Genomic DNA, 27908 nt, shown 5'->3' on the forward strand with positions numbered 1-27908 from the left:
CGTTAGCAGTGTTCTGAATTCCAAGCATGATTCTGGCAGAACGTCAAACCCACTGAGCAATATCACATGCTTTCATAGCATTTGATTAAACATATTTTTACTTTAGGTGTATTCAACAAGTGTCTTTAGACCTATGGTGTAAACAAAATTCATTGAGGCAATCAATTTATTAGTATGTAACTTTCTCATGAAAGCTTTCATAACAGTATAAAAGAATTGTCCCCTTCCTCTCACAATTTCCATAATATAATTTACAGAAGATCTTGTTTATTTAGGGTCATTCGGGGTGCCAGCATGGTGCAGTGGTTTCCTAATTTGACAGGAACCAGTAATCTGGAGAGCCTGTAAGTATCTTCTACCAAACACTGCCAATAAATTAATTTCTTGTTCTGTCTCTTCTTGGAACAATTAGTATTACAAATTAACTTCCAATGGTAGAAGTGTGGGTTAGTGAATGGGGCTGGAAGCCAGGAGATCTGGATTCTATTCCTGCCTATCTATTTTAGGTAATTATATGACTGCTATTACCAAAGTAATGGAGTGCCTCACAATTTTGAATATATTTACTTGTGAGGCCTCAGCTGGAGTACAGTGCCCAATTCTGGGTGCCTCATGTTGTAAAGATGTGGATATGTTGGAGAGAGTCCAGAGGAGCACAACAAAAATGATAAAAGGTTTAGAAAACGTGACTTCTGAGAAAAGATTAAAATAACTGAGCATATTTAGTTTTGAGAAAAGAAGACTGAGGAGGAGGGACCTGATAAATCTTCAAATATGTTAAGGGCTGTTATAAAGAAGATGGTGATCAATTGTTTTCCACAATTCACTGAAGGTTGGACAAGAAGTAATGTAACCCCATCTGCAGCAAGGGAGATTTAGGTTAGATATTAGGAAAAACTTTCTGACTATAAGGGTAGTTAAGTATTGGAATAGGTTACCAAAGGAGGTTGTGGAATCCCCATCATTGAAGGTTTTGAAAAACAGGTTAGATAAACACCTGTCAGAGGGGGTCGAAGTTTACTTGGTCCTGTCCCAGTGCATGGTCTTGGACTAGAAGACCTCTGATGGTCCCTTACAGTCCTACATTTCTGAGACCTACTTTGTACTGTTTGAGCATTCAAACATGTATGTGTGTTTTTATTTGTTTTTAACACAGGACTTTTACAGGCACCAAGATAAGCAGCATTCCCATTAACCTATGCCAAGAACAAAAGATGCTTCGGACTTTGTAAGTGAATATTTCCTGCTCCTGTTTTACCAATAGTAAAAATAATTTGATAGAGAACTATTGCACTATATTTAAAGAAAGTATCATTGCTCAAAGTCACTCTGTCAACGTTGGTAGCCCCCCAAATTGTTCAAATGTCTGATCCCTCTTTGAGTCCTCTGGAGTCCTGGTGCTGCAGAGCAGTATGTTGATGTGCTAAATCAAATCCTTGAAACAGCAGTGCATTTATTGAAGTACCTGGTGTTTCTTCACCTGTGGTGGTGTACCGCTGTAAGGATGTCAGTGTAACAGCATTTGCATGGGAATGTCTTCACATTTCATTGTGCCACCCACTCACTCTCCAGACCACACTCATCATCCACATTTGGAGAGTGTGAGAAAACAAACGGAATTAGCTGTGGCTGCCAGCTAATCAAACAACATACACAAACCTCTTAGGACACCAAAAATCCAATCCTGTTCTTAAAAAAGGTAAATTTTATTAAAAACAAAAAGAAAGAAAATACATTTTGGAACTGAGGCTTTTTCTAGATTTTAAAAGAGCAGTTCCAAAAACAAAGCACCCAAACTAGCTTTCTTCGGGGTTCAGCTTAAAGGTTACAAGCAAACAAAGCATCTGGGGTTAGCACAGAGGAGTTCACAAGCCAATAAGAAATAAAAGAAATAACCATAATTGCGTCTAACTAAACATTCTGATCTACTTACATATTTGTAGTTCAGATAAGTAGTTCTAGGCATGATCTGATAATTTATGATCATAGCTGGTTTAAGCTGTTTATAGCATGGCTGGTCTGCTTTTTTCTTTTTTCTTTACCTGGGAGACTTGTTAACCCTTTACATGTAAAGCAAGCAGAAAACAGCTACCAAGAGGGATTTTACAGCTAACTGGCTGGCTGGGTATCCATCAAAGGGAGCTACTCCTCCTCTTCCTCCCCTCCCCCCCCCCCCCGCACCCCATGTATCACAGAGAATAAAGAGTGGTAATTATGTAATTACTGTGGTGGAGGAGAGGAGACCAATGGAGAATAGAAAGTGGGGGTGGAGGGAAAGAATGATAAAGTGCATGAGAGAGAGGGGAAGCATGTACTCAGAAGGTAAAAGTAAATGATGGGTAGAGGGCAAATTAGAAAATAAAAATGTATTTAAGAAAGAGGATAGGTTTTGGAGGAGTAGGGAAAAGATGATCGCAAAAGATAAATTCTTTTCACGGAAAAAGACGCCGGGAGGAGAATATGTCTTCTTTTTTATAGAAGGGAAAGACAGCAGAGCTTTGTGCTTTTTCTGTCAACCATTGGCTTTTTGAATCTGTAGTTTAATGGTAGTTTGGCTGTTTCCAGCCCCCTTTCTTGCCCCTTTCTGTCCCATTCCCCCAACCCCCAAAAAATCTGAAAACTTTCCCAGCTTTGGATGGGGAGTGAGCTGCACCCTTTCAACAGATCTGAATTACATCCACATCCCTTCAGTTTCTTGTGGAAAATATGCACCTTTAATTTTGAACTATCAAAATTGAGGGGATTTATACAGTAGTTATTTTTCCACTGCATGGGTTAGTTGGCCATGTTTTGCGCACTATTTTATATGTGGACTGATAGCAACACCTACATTTAATACTCGCCTGACGCTTTCCATTATATAGTTTCAGTTGTTTATAATTTTGCCAAACTTTAGCCATTTGGGCTGAATTTCTTTTTAATGCTTGCTGTCTGTCTCGGGCTGAATATTTCTGAAAAGTCTTAAGTAAAAATGGTTAGCCATTTAAGAGAGTGAGAGTGAAAAATAGATGGTTTTGCCAATGTTACAACAGCAGAGAGAATGTTCTCTTGTGTTTAAAACACGGAGCTAGGATTCAGGAATGCTTTATGAGCAACCTTGATTCTGGCATTTCCTCACTTTTGAAGCTTGACTTTGCAACCTTTACGTTGTTTTTCATAGCTTTTTGTCTGTAATATGTAGAGCCAGTATACATAATGGGGGCCGGTTGCTGAGGAGAGCATAGCTGTAAATCCCCTGACTTTTGTGTGTCTTTAAAATGTCTTCAGTTTTTCTCTAGAACTGTGGTAGCAGGGTGGTTTGTATTCAGGATGATTTTTATTGAATTTATGGTTGGAGTAAAGTAACTTTTCAAATAGAGAAGAGTTAAACTAACCACATTCTTCCCATTGTCTATTTCAAGGGACTTGTCTTATAATAACATAAAAGAGCTTTCGAGTTTTAAGGGCTGCAGTTCCTTAGAAGAAATGTAAGTAGAAATGTATGTTAATTATCCTTAATAACCCTTAGTGTACTGAGTCTACAGCTTCCAATAATGAGTTCTTGTACTTAACGTTTGACAGTAAGAAAATGTCATAGATTTTTAGGGCCAGAAGAGAATCTTACAATGAGTCTGACTCCCTGTATAACATAGGCCAGAGAATTTCACCCGTTGAGTTCACTCACATAGTCAGAGTTTAACATTTCTTCCTATTTAGACACAAAAAGAATGAAAGACTCAGTAATTCTGCTTTTCATAGCAAGCTTGTCATATTTATAAATAGGCAATCCTCATCCTTGGTATCCCTACTTCTTAATCCCTGGGTTACTGTAACCTTCTCTTCCCTACATCTCACCACTCCCCACCCAAGTTTTCTCAGTCCTCTCTATCTATCCAACATGGCACTGTTAAAAGTCCTCTTCCTGTCCAAGAAACACTTTTCCTTCTCAAATCTCTTCATTGTTTTTCCGGTGTTTTACCATATCAGATAAAGCTCCTCATCCTCTCCTTCCAGGCCCAATATAATATTTTCCCCTGCTTATATCTCTGCTCCCATTTCTACCCCGGGTGCTCTCCCAGTCTTCTTTTCTTCTTGTGCCATTCGTCTTTCTTTCACTCTCTTTCACTCAGCTTTGCACCTTCCAATGTGTAACCCTCTAGTCTTGGATCTGTCTCCAAATCCTAGCCTGTCAAGACCCCATTATCTCCCCCATAAAACCTACTTTTTACAAGCAGCCAGCCAGCCTGCCTTCCTTCTTGCCTCATTCTCTTGTCATGTGCTCTCTTGTCAGAGTCCAATCGTGGAACATGCTGAGTGTTTCAGCTTCCACTGAAATAACTGAGAGTTGAGGGTAGTAGGCACCTTGCAGGTTTAGGCCCTCAGATTGTGAGTTCTTCAGGGCAGGGAATATGTTGTACATTGTAAAGTGCCTGCTCAAATTTATGAGACCACATAATTTGATTTTTAATAAGGATAAATTTACCTGATTCAAAAATAGATCTTTTTTTTTAAATAACAACCCTCCAATCTCCACCACTTTCTTCCACTGCCAGAAACAGTCCTGTGGTTGAAGGCAGCATAAAAATGCACCATCCCCTGCTGCCCTTAGAGAAAAGTGTTAATATTTCATCCACTGGCAAGCAGGTGGAATAAACAGATTAATCTTGTCCTGTGCCCTGACTGTCAGTGCAAAAGAGATCAAGCTTTCTACCAAGGGCAGCAAATTCTGGGGCCAGCTGCGCTCTGCTAAAGCTACCTTGCTTTCAAAATGTTCCTTAGAGTTCAGATCTATTGCCTAGAATGCAGGAGCCCCTCAATGAATGTTGACTATCAGGTGGGCACATAGGAAGAGAATGAATTGGAAAGATAACCTGCCCCTTAGCTGTTGCATAATGAAGGGTCTCTCAGTGTTTTCCTTTTATAAATCCATATTTTAAGAAGTAGTAGTTTACTCTGGGTTGGAGCTTGGCCTAAATCATCTCAACCTGGAAGTGAGTAGGTTTGTTTTAAATGCCAAGGTGCATCTGTGTCACAAAGTGACACTTATGGCTTGGAGGTAGTTCAAACCTCACTTTGTCAGTGTTCACCTCTGCCAAATGGGTTGTGAATAAAATGGGCTAGAAACTCCATAAGGGGGCTCCAAATATTGAATTAACCTTTCAAGAGAAAATAGCCATGCCTATTATGGTGAAGTGGAGAACAGTTATTTAAACAGTGGGCTCAAAATAGAGGGATGATCAGAAAAATAATTTCCTCAGTCAATGGTATTGATTAGTATCTTATCTTATTCCCATTGTTCTGATTTGCTTAGTTCTGTAGCGCAACAGACTGGGGAAAGCAGTAGAGGATAATGTACAAATAGATGAGGGAAAAAACAAAAGCCAAATATCCCTCATTTTGGCGGAAATTAGCTTCCAAATAACGTTTTTTTTTTCCCCCCGCATTCCAGTTCCTTACAACATAATCAAATCCAGGAAATCAAAGAAGACACCTTTCAGGGACTAACTTCCCTACGCATCCTGTAAGTATATATATTTTTATTTACTTATTTTTACTTTCTGAATACTATGGGACATAAATTATGATTCATAATTAAATATGGGGGTTTGAAGGTAATAATCTGTCTTGTATTAATAGGCTAGATGTTCTATATCCCAAGACAAAGCTAACCATGATCTATATGATAATTACTGTTTTTATTAGGCACCAGTTTTACTCTTTTTCTGTACTTAATATTTATATATTCATATAAATACATTGCAAGAAAATATGTATTTTACATGCCAAGTTTGGTAAAAAGTGGTTCTTGTTATTTTTATAATTAAGTTAACTATTTTTACCTGAAGTAAATTGCAAAAAGCAGCGTAAGTAAAGTAGGGCAAATGTTATTCTCTCAGACCTAAAGTAGTAAACATGAACACAGTTGCCAACTTTCATGCAATAAATAAGCACCTGACTTTCACAGTAAGCCAAAAATCAAGCGAATCCCATTTCAAAATGAGGCCAAAACAAGCCAGTCTCTAAGAACCTCAACACTCTGTGACTAGATCCCTTCAGTGTGCAGTCAGGGACTGTGGTGGGCCCACTGTGCACCCCGACTCTCTTCCCCCCACACCTGCTTGCCTCTGGCCCCTACTTGTCGGGAGCCGATCAAAAAAAATGAAGCAATAAGCTGCTACAAGCCAAACAAGCTACAAGCCAAAAACTAGATCATGGTTAGCTTTGTCTTGGGATATAGAACATCTAGCCTATTAATACAAGACAGATTATTACCTTCAAACCCTCACGAGCCAATTAAGCCAAAAACAAGCCCAATTTCTGCATTTTTTTTTCCATGGGTTTGGCATGTCTGCTTTTGAGTGGACAAATAGTAAGGTGTTTGAGAACTATCAAGGTTAAATTTCTTGGGAGATTTTTTTTGACTGTTCTCTATCATGTTAATGTTTTTACTGGAGCATTACTGTCTGTGTTTTACTTGATGTTGGCAGATTTATAATATGAAACAATTTATTGGTAAACATTAGGACTTAAAATGTGGTGGATAATACGAAAGTGTACATTGCTTATTGAGGGGCTAATAAAAGGGAGATATGAGATCCCAGAAATTCACAGCTGCTATTAAGTAAATAATAGCAGCAGTTAGTCCCTACAGTGTAAGGCCTCCAGCCTTGATCCTGCATGTGAAAACTCACTGCTCTCTCCATCTTATTTACATTACAGTAACACTCCAAAGCTCCAGTCAGAGTCCCATTGTGTTGTACAGATATAAAATAAGACGCATTCTTGTCCCAAAGAGCTTATGTTCTCACCTCTCTCCAGATGCTCAGCACCTAGCAGGATTAAGCCCATATATACATGATTCTATATGGAAAATGTCGTGGAGATACCAAAATGTTGTTAAACCATACAGATTACTTGGCTTTCCTGTGAGAGGTATAATGTGACTGCCACTTGCCGAGCTCCCAAACAATGGTTATTCTGAAATTTCAGTGAAATTGCTAACTAAATGGCATTTTTTATTAATTGCAGTGATCTCAGTAGAAACTTGATCCAGCAGGTTCACAAGGAGGCATTTACTACACTTGGTGCTATAACTAATCTGTAAGTAGGCCATTTTGTGCAATAAACCAGCCCTAAATTTCTGAAATGGTAAAAATTTTCTCACTCCAACCTGATGTGTGTTTGCATTTCATATCACTTTTCATCCCTATAGATCCCCAAACTACATGCACACAGCAATGAAATGAGGCACTCCTCTCTCTTGTGTGGAGACCGTTAGCCTGTTGACCGTTAGCCAAAAAACACTAGACCAGATCCATACTCATATGAAACACGCCATGGGATCTTCAGACTTATTGTGTGTAACAATTTTAATACTCACCTTTCAGAGACTTAAGTTTCAACGAGCTGACTTCATTTCCAACTGAGGGACTAAATGGACTAAACCAGCTTAAACTTGCAGGCAACTCTGAGCTGAAAGACGCATTGGCAGCAAAGGACTTTGTGAAGCTCCGGTATGTTGGTAGATAAAACTACAGACTGTTCAGGTGAACGTTTAAAATAGCATTCAGATGAACAAACAATGTGACACAAGTCAAGTCAACTCAGTTAAGGCCACTGTGTTCCTGTTAAGTAAGCTCAGTTGTGCCGGAGTTTTGTAGTAAGTCGGGGGGATCTTGACCATTCTTATTCCATAAGGCTCCTCTCACCTGTTGTTCTTGGAATCCTTGACACACTTCCACCCCACCCCTTATTTCTGAATTGGAGTCGTTGTATGGATGGAGTTCTGGACACCTGTGAAGACCCATTTGCTAGTGACTGAGCATGTCAACTTCCTAGAATCTGGAAGATGGGAGCTGGCTTTATGATTCCACCACCCCAACCCTTTATACAAATGCTGGTTATTCTGTGAGGCCCAGCACAATAACGACAGTAGGCATTTAGGGCTTGATCCAAAAGCTTGTTGAAATCAATGGAAACACGCTCATTGACTTTGGTGGGCTTTGGATCAGACCATTATGTAGATTTTTTCATTTTCAAAGATCTATAGAAACATAATTCTTATGACCCCTCTGAGGCAGGTAAGAATTGTTACAGATGGGACAATTTGAGGCAAAGACACTTACTTGCCCAAGACCAGAGGAAAGAGTCAGAGACATCTAGGATTCAATCCCAGAAGTTCGTGATATTCAGTCATGTGTTAACAAGAGACTCAGCTTTTTTGATCCACAAGCTGGAAACTACTGTAGCATGGCATTCTCTATTCTGACACTCCTCCAAGATGAGCATATAAATAGTGTCCAGGCACAATTCAGTTCTTGTAGGATTTCTATTATAGCCTTGACTCAGAATGACGTTGGTTTTGTGAGATTTTGTTGTAAGGGTAATTAGAAGTATGCCCATCTCAAAATACTGTATACCTATGTACATTGCTTAATACTGATTAGCACAGGGGCATTCTAGACTGGTAAGAGTTACCATATTTTGACATGAACCTTGTAAAATTCCACTTTCCATATGTAGGAATTACCAGAGTGGTGAGGAAGCACCACTGTTTTAGAGTACAGAGACCATGCTTCAGAAATCAAAGTGCAACCTACCTGACTAATCTTGTGGTGGTTCTTTGAATATGCACCCCTTTTCTAAATCTCTTCAGTGCCCCATTTCCTATAAGTGTGGTTTATTGTACTATTCCCCCCACCCCTCCACCTTAATTTTCTTTTATCTTGAGAGAAAAATAACCTTCAATGTTAGCAATATAATCTGTTCCATTGATTGAGAAGAAGCAGAACAGTTGCGTACATCGTTAGCAATCAGGTTGGCTCCATCATCTTACCTGAAAAATTCAGATAAAGCTCCATGAGGCCACTGCTTTTGCATAGATTTTCACGGCAACCGATTAGTGCTGAACTTTATATGTGACCAGCCCCTCCCGTCCTTTTTTGCACTGATTTTTTAGCATGTCCCATTACTGGCAGAAAGGAAGGTGCATACCAGGAAATCCTGACTTACACTGTGAAGGATTTCATTTAAACAAAATGAACAATAAGGATGACAGATGCATGCTGAATAACGTGGTCACCTGGGAATTAACTTACTTGCGCAACAAAGTTTCTCTTCAGCCAGCTTGATTAGTTTTCATTTCTATGTATACAAGTGATAACATGAATACTAGTAACAACTTGCTTTGCATAAGATAGAGTTGAGCCAAACCAAGAGGAATGTTTCTTTACCTTCACCACAGACTGAGGGCTTGGATGAAATGGAATCCTGATCCAAACCACCTCTGCTTTAGTGTTTCTTTTGCAAAATTAAGAACACCCTTTCTAGTCAGTTTTAGTATCCTAAAGTAAAAGCTCTTCAGAAACTGTCATAACTGATTCCAGTTTGAAGTTGGTCTTTATTAATGAATGTGTCAAAAAGAAGCTGCTCTTGAACAGTTTTAGCTTTGAAGCATCCCACTTTTAAAAAGAATATAGATGCTGCCAGCTAATATTGTTCATTGTTTTGCCTGTATTTCAGGTCTCTGTCTGTTCCATATGCCTACCAGTGCTGTGCATTTTGGGGTTGTGACTCTTATTTGAATTCTAACATGGAAGATTCCAGCCACCATGATCAGAGTGTGTTGATAGATCATGATAGAGGTGAGTGCTCCATTGTACTAGGTGTTCCGCTGCATTGCGTAAGTTAGGCCCGACCAGGGAGATAATTATGTTCTCCAACAAACAGATGTAGAAACTCATTTAAAAACTTTTTATTATATGAGAACCCGCTACAAAATAGTTGGTTCTATATGATCCAATTCCTATTTCCAAACAGGTGGGATGTTCTTGTTGGATAACATAGGCTTTTCCCTGTTTCAGTTAGAAAATAAATGTTTCTTCTTCCATTGTTCTAAATTGGCAGGGTCAGTTATCTTGCCATTCACTTGCTCCTCAGAGCTCTCTCTAAGAAATATTCCGCTGGTCTTAGCATCTCCATCTCCCTTTAGAGACAGGGTCTTAACTGTGAGCTTTCAATCCCTAGTTTCAGGTTTCCACGTTCTCCTCTCAATATGGAGGCTGGGGCTGCCTTGGCTTAAAGCAGTAGTTTTTAACCTTTCTTACTCCTGGGACCCAAAGTCCATCTGTATTTCTTTTCCAGGAGCCAGCCAGATCCCACAAGTCATTGTGGGCACTAAGGATTGCTGGCAAGAACCCTTGCCTGTAGGTTGTAGTAGGGAGTGCTGAATGTGGAGGGGAAAGAGAGGAGAGGGATTGCTGGTGGGAGTGCATCTCCCAACTCTTTCTCCCACATAGCATTCATCTTAGGGGCCCAGTAGTACTGTACAGGGAAGGGGATAAAAGAGGGGAGAAACAAGATGTAATGGGATTACTGTAGGGGTGGAGCAACAACAGGAGGAAGGGAGTAAGTGGCCTGCTCCTTCCCTTCCTTTCTTGAACTCCTAGCATCCATGGGATTTGTCTTGGGGATTTTCGCAGAGTTCCTCAAGTCCCTCAGAACAAAATAGAATCTAAATAGTCTGAGTGTTTGGAGGGCGGGGAGTGGAATATAGATAGATAGATAATTAAAATAGCATTGAGCATATATAATCCCCAGAGAAAGGAGTTAATTGCTTTATGATTTAAAAATACTTTCATGCTCAATTGGGTGGTTTAAAAAAAAGTAGTATCTGGTTAAAAATATTAGAAAAAATCAAACTCATGCTACTTCAGGACTAAAATTCCTGCTTTTACTCAGCTACAGCAGATGCAGATGTTCCAAACACTGATGAGAATGAAGAACTGGGTCAGACAATTATTCATTGTACACCCACAACAGGTAATTAAAACAACCACTTTAGTTATACTCTGAACTTCTAGCCTTTTATTGTGCTTTTGCTGTCTATTGAATTATGTCTGTAATGCGTCATGGTCCCTGTGTGTACACAGTCCTGCAGTGCTTGGGTGAAACTCCCACTGATGTCAGTGGTATCTTTGGGTAAGTAAATACCACAGGATTTGGCCCAATTTAGCACTGTAGTAGAGAGCCATGTTGGGAAAAGTCCATGTGCGGTTCCCAAGCTCAGTGCACACAGAGTCTTAACCTTTATATTTAGAGTTGAGAGTATTTATTGTCCTTTAATGCTTTGGACCAACTCTCCACATTAGTAGTGCATCCGAACTGCTCCAACTATAAAAGATTACAGGGTTTGTGGAGTTGCTGAAATTCTCTTATATTACAAAGAAACACCACAGACAGCTTCCATTGCTACTCTTCCTGCCCACCTATCTTCCTTCTCCATAGCTGCTACTCCTTCCTTGCCAGGTCACCCTGGCCAGGTCCTTGCCAGGTTCAGACATACTACCGAGTAAGCCCCTGCCCACTGCAGACCTGCTAAGAACCATTGCACATTGTTCCAGCCAGCTAATATGGCTCCTGCCATGTACCTGCCAACTTTGCGTTCCCCTCCCATCCCCCTGCTTCCCTGCACAGAGGCGTACTGTCAAGGCAATTGCCACAAGATGGAGAGGGGCCTACACCTATTTTATCTCTTCCTCTCATGGCAATATTTTGAATCCATTATTCGGATTCACCAGACTGGCTTTTGCCTTTTGTGCCAGCTTCTGTTTTCATATGTGGAGTGTTAGAGAGATTTCCTGGGTCACAGGAAAAGCAGTTTATGATTATAGGGAAAAATTCATCATTGGTGTAGCTGCACTGAACTCATCAGTTACATTAGGAATGAATTTAACCTGTGCTGCTTTCTGCTTGTTTGCTTTTAGATTATTAGGTTGCTCAAAGGAATTCTAATTCATGTGCTCTGGTAAAAGCTTTACAGCCTTTAGCTCTCTCATTTTGCACATGCTGGTGATGCTTTGGCTCTTTAAGGAGCTAAGCACAGCTACTTGTTTTTTAAGCTTACTGCATACCTCCAGCCCCCCCAGCTCATAATCTCTTCCCAGTTCAAGATGTTGCTCTGATCTCAAGGACACCTGCCCTCTGTGTAAATTCAGAATCACTGTTCATACGCCAGGTCCACTCCTCACTTTGCCTAGCTGCAGAGAATAGATTGCCAGTCACTTAACTAATGGAGCCAGCAATAAGAAGCATCAACAACACGTCCCTCCCCACATTACCCATGTGCTTGCACTGAGACTGGGAAAAGGAAGACTTTTCCTGGGGGAATGAGAAGCATGAGGTGGCAGAGAAGGCAGCGGATGAAGGTGGTTGAAGGCTGAAGGGGATTTTTTCTGTCTAAGTGGTAGAGATAGCCGCTAGCATATCCTACAGCTGTTAGAAAGTGATTTGCAATTTGGTTTTGGAAATATTGAATTCCCTTTCCGTAAACACTGTTTGTTCCCTTTTTATTTTCCTAAATAGTATGCAGTTTTTGCTTTAAAGTAGTATTCTGATTAACATTAGTATGTTCATGTGATATGAAAAAAATATGGTTTGAAAATAATTATTCAGTGAGGAATCTACTACTTGGGTATGCCTGCAAGAAAGTTAAATTTGTCATCTGTTTTGGTTGGTCTATTATCTAATGATCCAACTGTACCATTATGTAAACTGATTTTCCTTAATGCAGAAGAACATTTGTCTTGGCTATAAACTAGAGGCAAGATTAAATTCTACTGGGTTCTGAAACAGAGTTCAAAAAGGCAGTTAAGACCTTGAGGGATTTTAGCACTGACCTTTTGATGCTTTTCCACAATAACTCTTTCACTCAGAGTTTGGAGTAGACTGTATCTACTGTGTGGTCCTGGGGCCATTTGTGGCCCTTGACGCTCTAAATTGGGGTTATCTTGTGCTGGCTGGATCAGCCTCCAGCAGCTTTTCACCAGCTCAAGATGGTAGCACCTTCTGCCCAGGCTCCCCCTTGCCCTAAAAGAGTCACTGCACCCAATGGCCACTGGCACGTGGCATAGAGCTGGGGCCGTCTGAGATTCCTCATATGCAAGAGGGATTGCCACTTACGACGTTTAGTATAGCTTTCAGTGCTTGGGACACAGCAAGGGCCAAGGCCTATCACAACGTTTTTGAGGACTCTCAAGAGTATTACTTTGCATATGTAGATATATAGGTAAATAAATAGAGAGAGAGAGAGAGCGTGCACATCTATCATTGACTTTCAAAATGCACTAGATAGATTCATTAAATAACCTTCATGACATCCATGTGATCTCCTATAGGAGTTCATCTGGAGGGGATTTAAGGGAGTGTGGGAGCAATGGTGCTGCTTAAGATCAATCCCTTTCTTGTGACAGATTTATGGTTTAAGTTGATTTATCTCTCATTTCTTCATCTCCATGGCAAAAAATGTAGAGTATAATTTTCTTCTGTGACTTCCCCAAGGTAACACAGTGTGTTACTGGCAGGGCTGAGAACAGAAAACTTGTGGTGAAATCCTGCCCCTGTTTAAGTAAATAAATTGAGTTTGCAGGCTTTTTAGAAAAGTGTTTCCTTGTAACTTTTTTTTTTTTAAAGAAGAAACACTGACAACTTAAAATAACCCAGAGCTACTCCAAAGGGACTGTTTGTGAACCGCATATTTTGGGAACTTGGTTTTTGGTTTTTTTTTAAAAAAAGGAGTGGGGCAAATTTTTCAGGATTAATTTGAACAGTAAAGTGTTTCTATTTCTTTGTACCAATGTGTTTATAAAAAGTATGGAGGTAAAAATAAAAGTTATGTAGGTGACCTTAATAAAAGCTCTGTTGAGTAGCAGAAAGACAATTAGGGTTTAATTAATTATTTTGTTTACACAAACTATTCCTGAATGACCATTCTTCCTAGTAATTATCTCTTTAGGCTTAATTAATTTGTAAATAGCTTCAGCAGCACAGTTTACTTTCAACTGACCTATTTAGGATTTCAGATGAGTGCTGTTATTCTAGAAATAATGAGTTCTGTGCTTGTAATAGTGCTTAATTATGCAAGATTTTCAATGCTATTTTATTTTTCTTATTCCCGTGTCCTTTTTGTTGTGTTTCTTCTAGGTGCTTTTAAGCCCTGTGAATATTTACTGGGAAGTTGGATGATTCGACTTACTGTCTGGTTTATTTTTTTGGTTGCCTTGTTCTTCAACCTGCTTGTCATGTTAACGATATTTGCATCTTGTACTCCATTGTCTTCCTCCAAACTGTTTATAGGCCTGATTTCTGTCTCTAATTTATTTATGGGCATCTATACCGGTATATTAACTTTCCTGGATGCGATCTCTTGGGGAAGATTTGCTGAATTTGGCATATGGTGGGAGACTGGCCGTGGTTGTAAAGTTGCTGGGTTTCTTGCAATCTTTTCATCAGAGAGTGCCATTTTTTTCCTGATGTTGGCAGCTGTTGAACGAAGCTTCTCTGCAAAAGAGATAATTAAAAATGGGAAAAGCAATCACGTAAAACAATTCCAAATTGCTGCAATTTTTGCTTTCCTGTGTGCTATGGTAGCTGGATGCTTACCACTTTTCCATAAAGGGGAGTATTCAGCCTCACCCCTCTGCTTGCCCTTCCCCACTGGAGAAACACCTTCACTAGGGTTTACAGTAACTTTAGTGCTCCTAAACTCATTAGCGTTTTTGCTAATGGCTATTATTTATACTAAACTTTACTGCAACTTGGAAAAAGAGGACCTCTCAGAAAACACACAATCCAGCATGATTAAGCATGTCGCTTGGCTAATCTTCACCAACTGCATCTTTTTCTGTCCTGTTGCATTTTTCTCATTTGCACCACTGATAACTGCAATCTCTATCAGCCCTGAAATAATGAAGTCTGTTACTCTAATATTTTTCCCATTACCTGCTTGTCTGAATCCAGTCCTGTACGTTTTTTTCAACCCAATGTTCAAGGAAGACTGGAAATTACTCAGACGGCGTATCACCAAAAAAAATGGAGCAGTGGCAATTGCTGTCAATACACAAGGTGGCTGTGTGACACAGGATTTCTACTATGACTGTGGCATGTATTCACATTTGCAGGGTAACCTTACCATGTGTGAATGTTGTGAATCACTTCTTTTATCCAAACCTGTACCATGCAAACACTTAATAAAATCACACAGTTGTCCTACACTGGCAGTGGTGCCTTGCCAACGGCCAGATGGGTATTGGTCAGACTGTGGCACGCAGTCTGCCCATTCTGATTATGCGGATGAGGACGACTCTTTTGTGTCGGACAGTTCAGACCAAGTGCAGGCCTGTGGTCGCGCATGTTTCTATCAAAGCAGAGGATTCCCTTTGGTTCGTTATGCCTACAATATACCAAGAATTAAAGACTGAGAGGCTTTGCTGTAAGCTGTTCTCATAAGGAAGAAGTACAATGTTTCATAGACCATACCTGTTCTGACCTTTCAACCAGGAAGCACTTTTGTAATCATTGTGTGGTGTCACTTGTAAAGAAGGGAAGTGGGCAGTAAATTTCTTGAGCCATACATTTGAGGGGGGGGGAAAGTTGCCAACTGTAAATAATTGGTAAACTAAAACTTGTAACCAATATTTTTATTCTTTCCAAGCAATAGTGGTTTCTTTTATACAGTTTTTATGTGCTAAAGGTCTGTTTCCATGTTGAACTCCCATTGTATTTTGCTTCTACTGTTGTGTGAGGCAAGTTCTGTCAATTTTTCTGGTTAAGCACAATATAAGGGACAGCTGTTAATATTAAGAAATAATTTTTAAATGTGATTTTCTATAATTAAGAAAAAATTGTTGCTAGCTTTGTATAGTATTTTCAGCATTAATCTCAGGATGACTTACTGCAGGGCCAAAAGAAGGGACTAAGTCTCCCATACAGAACTGTGAGAGCAATATAGGTATAACGTTTTTGTTTTTTATATTTCAAACTAAGATTTGATCTTAATAAGATAACTATTTTTATTTAAAAAAATCTTTTGTCATCCGTCAAGATCTGCAGACTGTATGAAATAAGAATATTAACAGTTGTCGGTAGAACTGAACATGGTTTTCAGTGGAGACACACTGCTTCAGGTGAAAACCATAGTACCATTCTTCAGTATTATGTAAGATCATACTACCAGAAGGAATTTCCATGGGCTAGACAGTGTATATCATCAGTGCTGTCTGTGTGTGAGGTTAGCATGCTTATTTAGAAAGAGAGAGAGAGAGGGAAGCTAAAATATTTTCCAGCCCTATTCACTGTTTGCAACAGTGCTTATACACACAATGATGTCTCTGATCATCTTGAGACTTTACCAGAAGGGGTGGCAATGAAAAGCAGTTTTCAATATAGAAACTTCTTCATCTCTGCCAATTATTTTTCTCCGAGTAAAGTACAGTGTGGTGAGACGGACTAATTTTCATGTGAATTGGTAAATTACCGGTAATTTAAATTTTTTCTTAAGCATCTAAGCCCATGTATCGCTTAATTACCATCAATTATCCTTTTATCTGTACTTAGTTTGAAGTTTGATCAACATGAAGTTATGAATGCATGATCAAAGTAATTATAGAAGTTTCTTGAACAATATGCTGAATCAATAGCAAATCCACTGCCGTACCAGTTACTCTGGAAATGTTCTTGTTAAGATTTAAGCTAGATTGCTGTTTTGAGAATTAAACTGTACATACTGTGCATATAATGAATTTTTATCTTTGTATTGTAAATTATTTGATAGAACACATGATGGGAAATATGGCTTCAGTTCATTTTGTTAATTAAAGCTACCTCCTAAACTATAGTGGCTGCCAGTAATTGTGGTTTATATACTTTTTTGCATTGTAAATAGACATGGTTGTACATTGTCACTGTAATAAAACAGAATCCTTGTATATCAAATCATGTAGTTTGTACAAAATATTGGGAGGGTTTCATTTACTGTATGCTGTAATTTTTGTAAGCCAAACTAATCAAGTAAAAACAAACAAAAGCATAGAGAAGTAAACCGTCCCAGAGTTTTAGCTTTCTTATAGTTATACTCATAAATATTTCATCTTAAGTTGGCATGGAGTGTCTCAGTAAAAGCAGATAAAGTGTACATGGATATTTCTAGAAATGACACTTCTTCAAAAATGCTTAAGATCTTGGAAATGTTCCAGATGCACAAAATCAGCATGGGAAATTATGCTCATAAATACGGTGTCAGATACAGTGCATTACATATGGTGGGAGTTTTGGAAAGAGATGTGCCAACAGAACAACAGAGTTGCCGGTTTAAATGTGAATTTATGAACTAAACTTAATGCTGTAGACTTGCAGTAAGTTAAAAAAGCCAAACACTTCTCTGGATGTTTACAAAGCACTCCTCATTGTGAAGTACAGAATTTAAGCCCAAAGGTACCTGTACATTTTTAGTATGACTTGGAAGGTCATCCAGATGCTAAATATTTGTTTTTTTAAAACCCATCATTTCATTGCCAAGATGCACTTTTTTTGAACCACTATTATGTGAGAGATGCACAATCTGTTTAACATTCCTTCTGTTGGCAATGTAGCAGCAGTTAAATAACTGTTTGATGTATATGTAGCTACTTTCAGCTCTATTTGAAAAGAGGAAAATGGAAAAATACAGTCAGTAGGGAAGGAAAAACTATCAAGCTTCCAATAGGGCAGTGGTTCTCAAATTTTTGTACCAGTGACCCCTTTCACATAACAAGCCTCTGAGTGCGACCCCCCCTTATACATTAAAAACACTTTTTTATAAATTTAACACCATGATAAATGCTGGAGACAAAGCGGGGTTTGGGATGGAGGCTGACAGCTCTCGACCCCCCATGTAATAACCTCGCGACCCCCTGAGGGTTCCAGACACCCAGTTTGAGAACCTCTGAAATAGGGTATAGAGCAACAAAGTGTTTTTTATTTTAAAAAATCAGTCTTTATTAAATATTGATAGCTTTCTTTATAGTGTTAGTAAAATTGTCAGATACTGTTCAGTTGATACGTTAAGATTTCCATTTTCAACCCTGGAAAATATTGGTTTGTAATGTGCTTGTTAATTGTGACTGTGACTTAATGGATGCTTGTTAATTGTATTCCTCCCAGTTTCTTCCAAAGCTAGCCAACATGAATTAGGTTCTTTCTACCATCAGGTAGAAGGGGGGGTGGGTGGGAAATACAAGCAATAGTCCCCTGAAGCCACTCCCTTGAGAAAGAGGGCTGCAAAACTGAGCTGGGGCCCAACTCCACCAACACAAGATAAAGGTGGCAGGTATGGGCTTGCACAGGAGAACTTGGAGAAATCCAGTTAAATGCTAGGAAAGGTCTGCCAACAATGTCCTATGCCTCACAAGTTAGTTGAAGTAGTAATCCTCAATGCTAGAACAACCACAGGGTAGGTACAGGAAAAATCACCAACAAAGCATACAGCTGTCAGCATCCACCCTTCAAAAGTGTCATCTTGTGGCTCCCCTATCCCCCATAATGATATGAAGAGGTGAATATAATAAGGACACAGAGGTGTCTTACATAGTTTTAGCGCGTAACCTTTTTTCAGTCAAGTAAAACTTTATTTACAGAATTAATGTTCACTGAAGGCTGAACCTCTTTTCTTCTGATAACAATAGTTTCCTGACTGCAGTTTTGAACTTAAAGTAATTGAAATCGTACGAAATTAAACTCTTCTTGGTTTCTGCAGGAAACAGAACAAACAGATCACCTGATTTTCTAACCCTTCCCGTTACTTTAGGACAGACTTAAAACCATCCACACAGCAAGGATAAGGATGAGCTTTTTTCTAAATCCTGCCAAATACAAGCGCTGGAGAGAAGTCCCACAAAGAAAATGGAACCTAGCCTGTCAGAAAGAACTTACCCAATATGCGAGATGCAGGAAAACAATTGAGCCGGGTCATCTATCCATCACATTCTATAGGTGTAGTGACACTACGAGAACTTTGGCTATTTTTCTTGTCTCCTGCTGGTGGGGGGTACCTTTGTTTAGATTGTCATAGGATACTGAAGACAGAAACTGCTAAACCTTTTGTGTAATAAGGTCTCCACTTAGAAATAACCTTTTATGTTCACTTTTTAGTTAATTTTATTTGTTTTAAAAAGAAATGTATTATAAGGCACAAAAAATAGGCATTCCCATTTTGGATGCTTACTGAAATCAGCTACTTCAAATATTTCGGCAGTTTGCTGTTGTGCCTGAGTGATCCCCTGGAGTTTAAAATCTGTAATTGGGAGTCCATTCCTGCAGACTTCATGCAGTTATTCCTTCAATGGAAGTTTTACACAAGTAACGTCTGCAAGCCCATGCTTTTATAAGAACATTTAAAATATTAACATAGATCAAAGACAAAAATGGGGTTTTGTATTCTGCTTTTAAAAAAAATTAAACTCAAACACTAGTTTAACCTGCAGAATTAAATCTATCATGTACAAATGTTGTTTTCTTAATCTGATGTAGGGCCATTTTTGCAGTTTAAGTGATGTACATTTTTCTACATAAAAGTCTCAAGTTGTCAATTACATCCCTTAAGTTTTCAGTTCAAGCTGCACCGTTCCAGCTGAATCTCCTGTGTTCAATTTTGTAATTATAAATAGGTTTTTCAAAATTGCACACAAATCCTTTTATGTCTAACTTCTCTCACTTTCTTTTGACTTTTATTGAACAGTTTTTTACCAGCCTTCTGTTCTAATTTGCAGGCTAGTACTTTTTAATTAATCAAAACATGTCTAGTTTTCTTCAGAAGCTTATCCATATCTCAAATATCATACTCTCAATATAATTATATATTGTTAATTATCTAGGTGCTTTTGATCTCTTACTGCTAGATTCCAAGTTTCGATTTCTTTTTTGGCTGGAGGTTTTTTTAGTCACTGTTATACACGGTAGAATCTTATTAATTTCCACTAAAGACTGGGACACCTGTTGCTAATGACTGAATTTTATACAATTAATTGAGTAAATGAAAAAAATTGAAAAGAGAAGATATTGCATCATATTGTTTTTTGTAAATTGTAGAGGCATTCACATACCATAACAACTTAGATATGGACGAGTTTGTTTTAATGTATTAAAGGTATTTTATAATATGAAATGAGAGGTAATAGATTTTGTAAATGAAGTATACTGCTGCATTTACTATAAAATCTTTCTTTTGAGTTGGGGATAGAGTAGACTATCTTGTTTCTAGGTAGATAAGCAGAGTTCTACTATATCAAAATATGGTGTGTCATTGGGTTGCAAAGCCACAAGGCACTACCTGCATTTTCTTCTGAAATGCTCAATCTAACCATATGATCAGTTCTAAAAAAAGGAATCGTATTGTTAATTGGAGTTTTTACTCCAATTAGATGATCATTCAAGTGAAGACTTGTTGCAAAGGGAAAAAAGGTCCACAAGGTTGACTGATTGATAGTGACCTGTAAATAATGCTAAAAACAATGAGACTAATTTAGCATGAGCATATAGACTGAGGGTACATCTACATTGTAATAAAAGACCTGGGGCATGGCGACAACTGGGGGTCAGCCAACTTGGACTTAGACTGTGCAGCTAAAAATTTCAGCATAGACATTGAGGCTCAGGCTGGAGCCCACAAGGGGGGTGGCTCTCAGAGCCAGGATCCAGCCTAAGCCTGAATGTCTACACTGCAATTTTTAGCCCCACAACCCAGTACAAGTCAATTGACCTGGGCTCTTAGACTTGGTGCCATGGATTTTTTTTACTGCAGTGTAGAGGTACCCTCGGGGTGAAATCCTGACCCACTGAAGTCAATGGGAGTCTTGCCATGGATTTCACTCTGAATAATCCATACAGATTCCTTCAGAATTTTCCCACAGAAGAAAGAAATTGTCCCCATCTTTTGGCTACTCCCATTGCAGTGGAAAGAAGTTTTAAATATACCAGATATGAGGAGATGCTAAAACACGCTATAATTAAGGTCCCCAAAACTCCACAGCCTCTGAAAAAATATGACCCAAAAGAACTAAAAGCAGCCAATACATCTTCACAAAGGTAGACACTTGCAGAGTGGGCCCATCAGAGCCTGGTCTGCTGGGGTAATGAGTATGAGGCCAAGTGGCTTTCTCCCTAGCTCAAAGGACTGCTATTCCTCCCTTTGCTGGAAACTCTGAAGATTTAAAGACCAAATACTAAATCTGTGGATTTGTCTGAGGGTGGTGAAAATGAACAGATTAGACAGCATAATTTTATACCAAAATATATGGACAGTCAAAAAAATGGAATATATAGAATCTAAAATTTTTAGATGTGGTATTAAAAGAAGATTTTCAAGATTTAGACATACTTCCTGGTATTGAGAATCTATGAAAAAAATATAAAATATTAATTTAATGTTTCCTTTTATTAGATACAGTTACGAATAAGTTGTCTACATTATTTTAATTTGATGCTGCTTCTGGTGAAATATGATGAACTATGATGATATCTTTCCCTCCATTTTTGTTAACTTGCATGAGAATTCAGAAACAAGATTTTGGTGAATTGGGAAGTCTTTATATTTCTAGATTCTTCACATCAGACAGATCCACAGAAAGAAAATATGAATGCTATAACGTCTGAGCCTTGAAGTGGTATACAGAGAACATGTTTTTTTCATCTGCAAAATTGCACATTTAAATAAGGATTAATACATCTGAAACTCCGCCGAAAGAAATTTTTAGTCTAAATTGACTACTTCTGCTGTGTGTAAATCATCATGATCTTCTAGGAATGAGATTAATGCCTACTTACCCTATTTTTAAATTTTTATGCTATTAAGAGAATAAGAATATAATGAAAGGGTTTATTTTTTATAACAATCTAAATATCTTTATTATCATTCCAAATGTCAACATGGTAATAAATGCTGTTGTTCATAAATATTTTAGTCGCCTTTTTTCCCCCTTTCTTCCCTTATTTATAGGAGGGTTTTTTTCTTAATTGTTATTTTGTGTACGATTATTTAGTAGCATATATTTTCTAGTATCTAATAAGGACTTTTTCAGTTTTTCTATGGGTAACTTTGAGTAGTTGTAATTAAAAATTTGTAAATAGTTTTAAAAAATAAGCAATAGAAAAGATATGTAACTAATAAGTAGCCTGATCTTAGAGGGTTTGAGCCAAAGCCCACTAGTCAACAGAAAGACATAGCATAATCAAATCACCAAAAGAGATGTCTCCTTAGTGAATGCCTCCTGGAACAGGGATTTAGGGTATGTCTACATCACAGATGCAACAGCGCTGTAGTGCCTGAGTGTAGATACTTGATACAGCACAGAGAAGGGTTTTTCCATCACTGTAATTAAACTATGCCCTCGGCAGGCAGTAGCTAGGTCAACAGAAGAATTCTAGCAGTGTCTGTACTGGGACTTGGGTCGACCTATCTGTCTCTTTCCCAGGGTGTGAATTTTTCACACACCCAAGTGACGTACCTAGGTTGGACATGAGTTTTAGATGAAGACCAGGCCTTAAATTATCATTACAGCTACATTTCAATGATGATTTCATACATTTCATAGAACTGCAGGCCAGAAGGAACCATTAGATGGTGACCTAAACCCAGAGGTAAGTGGGGAGTGGGATACCGGGAGGAAACACAAGGACAAAGAGGAGGGTACAAGACGGGAAGCCTCCTCATTCATACTGAGAAAGTAGGGCAATTGGCTAGTTATCTTAGGTGTATGAACATGAATGCAAGAAGCCTGGGAAACAAGCAGGAAGAATTGGAAGTCCTGGCACAGTCAAGGAACTATAAAGTGATTGGAATAACAGAAGCTTGGTGGGGCAGTTCACATGACTGGAGCGCTGTCATGGCTGGGTATAAACTGTTCAGGAAGGGCAGGTACGGGAGGAAAGGTGAAGGTGTTGCATTGTATGTAAAAGAGCAGTATGATTGCTCAGAGCGCCAGTTTGAAACTGGAGAAAAGCCTGTTGAGAGTCTTTGGGTTAAGTTTAGAGGTGAGAGCTACAAGGTTGATGTTGTGGTGGGCGTGTGCTATAGACCACTGGATCAGAAGGATGAGGTAGACAAGGCTTTCTTCGGACAACTGAAGTTTCCAGATCACAGACCCTGGTACTAATGGGGGATTTCAATCACCCTGACATCTGCGGGGAGAGCAATACAGCAATGCACAGACAATCCAGGAAGTTTTTGAAGAGAGTTGTGGACAACTTCCTGGTGCAAGTGCTGGAGCAACCGACTACGGACTATGCTCCTCTTGACCTGTTGCTTACAAACAGGGAAGAAGTGGTATGGGAAATAGAAGTGGGTGGCAATCTAGGCAGCAGTGACCATGAGATGGTTGAGTTCAGATTCCTCACAAAAGGAAGAAAGGAGAGTAGCAAAATACGGACCCTGGATTAAAGAAAAGCAGACTTAGACTCCCTTAGGGAACTGATGGGCAGGATCCCTTGGAAAGCTAATATGAGGGGGCAAGGAGTCCAGGAGAGCTGGCTGTATTTTAAAGAAGACTTACTGAGGGCACAGGAACAAACCATTCCAAAGTGCAGAAAGAAAAGGAGTACTTGTGGCACCTTAGAGACTAACCAATTTATTTGAGCATGAGCTTTCGTGAGGTACAGCTCACTTCATCAGATGTATACCGTGGAAACTGCAGCAGACTTTATATACACACAGAGAATATGAAAGTGCAGAAAGAATAGCAAATATGGCAGGCGACCAGCTTGGCTTAATAGTGAAATCTTCAGTGAGCTTAAACTCAAAAAGGAAGCTTACGAGAAGTGAAAATTTGAACAGATGACTAGGGAGGAGTATAAAAATATTGCTAGAGCATGCAGGGGTCCAATCAGGAAGGCCAAGGCACAGTTGGAGTTGAAGCAAGCAAGGGATGTGAAGAGTAACAAGAAGGGTTTCTACAGGTATGTTAGCAACAAGGTGGTCAGGGAAAGTGTGGGACCCTTACAGAATTGATGAGGCAACATAGTGACAGAGGATGTAGAAAAAGCTGAAGTACTCAATGCTTTTTTTGCCTGGGTCTTCACAGACAAGGTCAGCTCCCAGACTGCTGCACTGGACAACACATTATGGGGAGGAGGTGAGCAGCCCTCAGTGGTGAAAGAACAGGTTAGGGAAAGGTTAAGGACTATTTAGAAAAGCTGGACGTGCACAAGTCCATGGGTCCAGATCTAGTGCATCCAAGGGTGTTGAGGGAGTTGGCTGATGTGATTGTAGAGCCATTGGCCATTATCTCTGAAAATTCGTGGCAGTTGCGGGAGGTCCCGGACGATTGGAAAAAGGCAAATGTAGTGCCCATATTTTAAAAAGGGAAGAAAGAGAACCCGGGGAACTATAGACCGGTCAGCCTCATTTCAGTCCCCAGCAAGATCATGGAGCAGGTCCTCAAGGAATCCATTTTGAAGCACTTGGAGGAGAGCAAGGTGATCGGGAACAGTCAACATGGATTCACCAAGGTCAAGTCATGCCTGACCAACCTGATTGCCTTCTATGATGAGATAACTGGCTCTGTGGATATGGGGAAAGCAATGGATGTGATATATCTTGACTTTAGCAAACCTTTTGATATGGTCTCCCACAGTATTCTTACCAGCAAGTTAAAAAAGTATGGATTGGAAGAATGGACAATAAGGTGGCTAGAAAGCTGACTAGATTGTCGGGCTCAACGGGTAGTGATTGGCAGCTGGTATCAAGCGGAATGCCCCAGGGGTCAGCCCTGGGTCCCGTTTTGTTCAACATCTTTATAAATTATCTGGATGATGGGATTAATTGCACCCTCAGCAAGTTCACAGATGACACTAAACTGGGGGGAGAGGTAGATATGCTGGAGGGTAGGGATAGGGTCCAGAGTGACCTAGACAAATTGGAGGATTGGGCCAAAAGAAATCTGATGAGGTTCAGTAAGGACAAATGCAGAGTCCTGCATTTAGGAAGGAAGAATCCCATGCACTGCTGCGGACTGATTGTCTGAGCAGCAGTTCTGCAGAAAAGGACTTGGGGATTACAGTGGACCAGAAGCTGGATATGATTCAGCAATGTGCCCTCGTTGCCAAGAAGGCCAATGGCATATTGGGCTGTATTAGTAGGAGCATTGCCAGCAGATCGAGGGAAATGATTATTCCCCTCTAATCGGCATTGGTGAGGCCACACGCGGAGTATTGTGTCCAGTTTTGGTCCCCCTACTACAGAAGGGATGTGGACAAAGTGGAGAGAGTCCAGCAGAGGGCAACGAAAATGATTAGGGGGCTGGGGCACATGACTTACGAGGAGAGGCTCAGGGAACTGGGGTTATTTAGTCTGCAGAAGAGAAGAGTTAGGGGGTTATTTGAAGAGTTATTTGATAGCAGCCTTCAACTACCTGAAGGGGGGGGTTCTAAAGAGGATGGAGCTCGGCTGTTCTCAGTGGTGGTAGAAAATAGAACAAGAAGCAATGGTGTCAAGTTGCAGTGTGGGAGGTCTAGGTTGGATATTAGGAAAAACTATTTCACTAGGAGGGTGGCGAAGCACTGGACTGGGTTATCTAGAGAGATGGTGGAATCGCCATCCTTAGAGGTTTTTAAGGCATGGCTTGACAAAGCCTTGGCTGGGATGATTTAGTTGGTGTTCGTCCTTCTTTGAGCAGGGGGTTGGACTAAATGACCTCCTGAGGTCTGTTTCAACCCTATCTTCTATTGGCCTAGTCTGGCCACCTTTTATATCACAGGCCATTAAATTTCACCAAATATCTCAATATTGAGCCCAATGACTTTAGGTAGACTAAAGCATTTCAGTCCTCAGGAGTCTAAACTGCTGTGTGCCATACGCAGAGAACAGGAGAGACCAAGGTGTCACCAATACCCAAGTCCCCTGCAATGGCAGAGAATAGACAAGGTAAAATGTCTGGATGATCCTAGCATGCGATTCTCACTGCATGCTACAGAAGATGGTGAAAAACCCTCCAAGGTCCTAGCCAATCTGACTTGGAGGAAAATTCCTTCACAATCCCAAATTGGGCAACCAGTTTGATCCTGAACTTGTGAGCAAGATATATCAGCCAAGCTTCTAAAAAAGAGAATTCTCTCCACCATTTCAGACAAGTGGCCCACCCTGTCCAATGTCCCATCTCCAGCTGTGGCAAATCTCTGATGCTTCAGTGGAAGGTGAAAAAACACCAAAGCACAATCCACAATACATCTGGTCAATTGTTCTTTGGGGGAAAAAGATTCCTTCCTGATCCCTGCAGAATGCTGGCTGTAGCCCTGAAGCATGAGATTTAATTGCAGCTCTGCATTAAGACAATGGAGGTAAGTTTTATGAGCAAATTGAGGGAAAAGCACCCAAGACCCACCTAGCAGGATCAACAACCTACAACGGGTGCCAGGACCAGGTAACAGAGTAACAGCCATGTTAGTCTGTATTCGCAAAAAGAAATCGGGGGATGCATCCGATGAAGTGAGCTGTAGCTCACGAAAGCTCATGCTCAAATAAATTGGTTAGTCTCTAAAGTGCCACAAGTACTCCTTTTCTTTTTGCGAGGACCAGGTAAGAGTGCAGTATCACACCCTGCCCACTGGAGACACTCACAAGAGGTGAAGTGTCCCCTGTCACAAGGACACTTCAAAGGGGCTTGGGGAATGGGATGTAACTATATCGTTAACCTGCAAAGAAAACTAAGGGCTGGTAGAGTCCAGAGGAGATGTTTTTGGTGGGTGAAAGGCTGGTGGTGTTAGGTTGCTGACACCCAGTTAAATCTCCCTCTTACTGCAGGCAGGTACCTAACAAGGTGACTCTCAGTCCTGGGTACCCTTGGAACCATCACTATTAGGCCATTCAAATGCTTGTTTCCTACCACTTCCTTCAATTATAGGCCTGTTAAATTCATACTCTGAAATTTGCTAAACAACAAAGTGACAATGAGATTAGAAACACAGACACAATGACAGAAAATTCACCTTGTTAGTAAATTTGGGGGGAAATAGCTGAAACAGATTCAGTTGGAGGTGGACATGTGGAAAGCAGTAATGTTGAAAAAACTACGTCTGATGGTTGGCAGCAGAAAGGGCCATTGGAATATTTTCCTGCATATATAGAGGAATATATCTCATGGAGTAGAGAGAGAACAATTTTATCTAAAAATATTACACTTAATTCTTGACACATGAATACAGTAAATATATTGACAAACTGAAGAATCCACAGAAAAGCAACAAGGAAGGACTGATTGATGAGGAAAGATTAAAGTGCTATATATGTATAGTGTGACTAAGAGACAATTATGCTGAAATTGTAAGTGCCCAATGTAAGTGTAAGTGGCCAATCCTGTCTCAGTGGAGTACCTGGGAATACAACTGGACCCTAATTGTATAATGGGTAAAAACATCATGAGAAGAGAGGAATTATTTAAGGTAGTCCAAAGGATGTATAGCTGGAAGTAAAGGGATGTAATTAAGAAAGGGAAAATAAAATCTGCATATTAGGAAAAATTATTCTTGAGAATTAGATCTGCTCGAGTGTAAAATAGTCTCCCAAGGGAAGAGGTGGAAGTGTGTGACATATTTAAAACTAAATTGCATAAATCACTAGAAAATACATTGTATGGAACAATCTTGCATTGACAGAGGGACAGGGGGACCAAAAATTGCATAAACTCTGTTTCTATGAAAAATATATTTTAACAATAAAGAAGAAATGGAGGGCAACCCTAGTTTAATATCCCACTTGTGATGTTTTGAATGTGGTGGTACCCTACCAATGCCAAGAAGTCCTATTTATTGACATTCTGTTATCGTCGAGTTCAAGTTAAAATACGTAGGGGCCCACTCCTACAGTCCTTGTGCAGGAAAAATGTCTCAGTGTATTGCAGGATCAAACCAGATCGTGAAACTCTGCCCCGCCCGTAATGAATATCTTGGACCAGATCATCACTGACTTCAGTAGAGCTGTGCTGATTTACACCAGCTGAAGATTCTGGCTCTTTTGTATTACCCGTGGACTAAACAGACTGCAAAGAATACCATTATCCTGCAACTAGAAAAGGAGTACTTGTGGCACCTTAGAGACTAACCAATTTATTCGAGCATAAGCTTTCGTGAGC

The 27908-nt window shown here is 39.7% G+C and overlaps 1 protein-coding gene across 2 annotated transcripts in view; it reads left to right on the forward strand.

Annotated features, from left to right (window-relative positions):
• Nucleotides 1-16749, forward strand: part of LGR4 (leucine rich repeat containing G protein-coupled receptor 4) — a 123236-nt gene extending 106487 nt beyond the window's left edge. Inside the window, exons 10-18 of one of the 2 annotated variants that reach the window (XM_048853995.2) lie at nucleotides 276-344; nucleotides 1157-1228; nucleotides 3402-3467; nucleotides 5429-5500; nucleotides 7009-7080; nucleotides 7368-7493; nucleotides 9502-9623; nucleotides 10726-10800; nucleotides 13960-16749. In XM_048853995.2, the coding sequence (XP_048709952.1) occupies nucleotides 276-344; nucleotides 1157-1228; nucleotides 3402-3467; nucleotides 5429-5500; nucleotides 7009-7080; nucleotides 7368-7493; nucleotides 9502-9623; nucleotides 10726-10800; nucleotides 13960-15236 (1951 nt within the window). In that variant the 3' untranslated portion in view covers nucleotides 15237-16749. Of the gene's footprint in view, nucleotides 1-275; nucleotides 345-1156; nucleotides 1229-3401; nucleotides 3468-5428; nucleotides 5501-7008; nucleotides 7081-7367; nucleotides 7494-9501; nucleotides 9624-10719; nucleotides 10801-13959 lie in introns of both variants that reach the window. The other variant, XM_048853993.2, reaches the window with a different exon arrangement.
• The last annotated feature ends 11159 nt before the right edge of the window (nucleotides 16750-27908 follow it).

This window comes from Caretta caretta, chromosome 6 (assembly GCF_965140235.1).
Source record: "Caretta caretta isolate rCarCar2 chromosome 6, rCarCar1.hap1, whole genome shotgun sequence".
Taxonomy (NCBI): Eukaryota; Metazoa; Chordata; order Testudines; family Cheloniidae; genus Caretta; species Caretta caretta.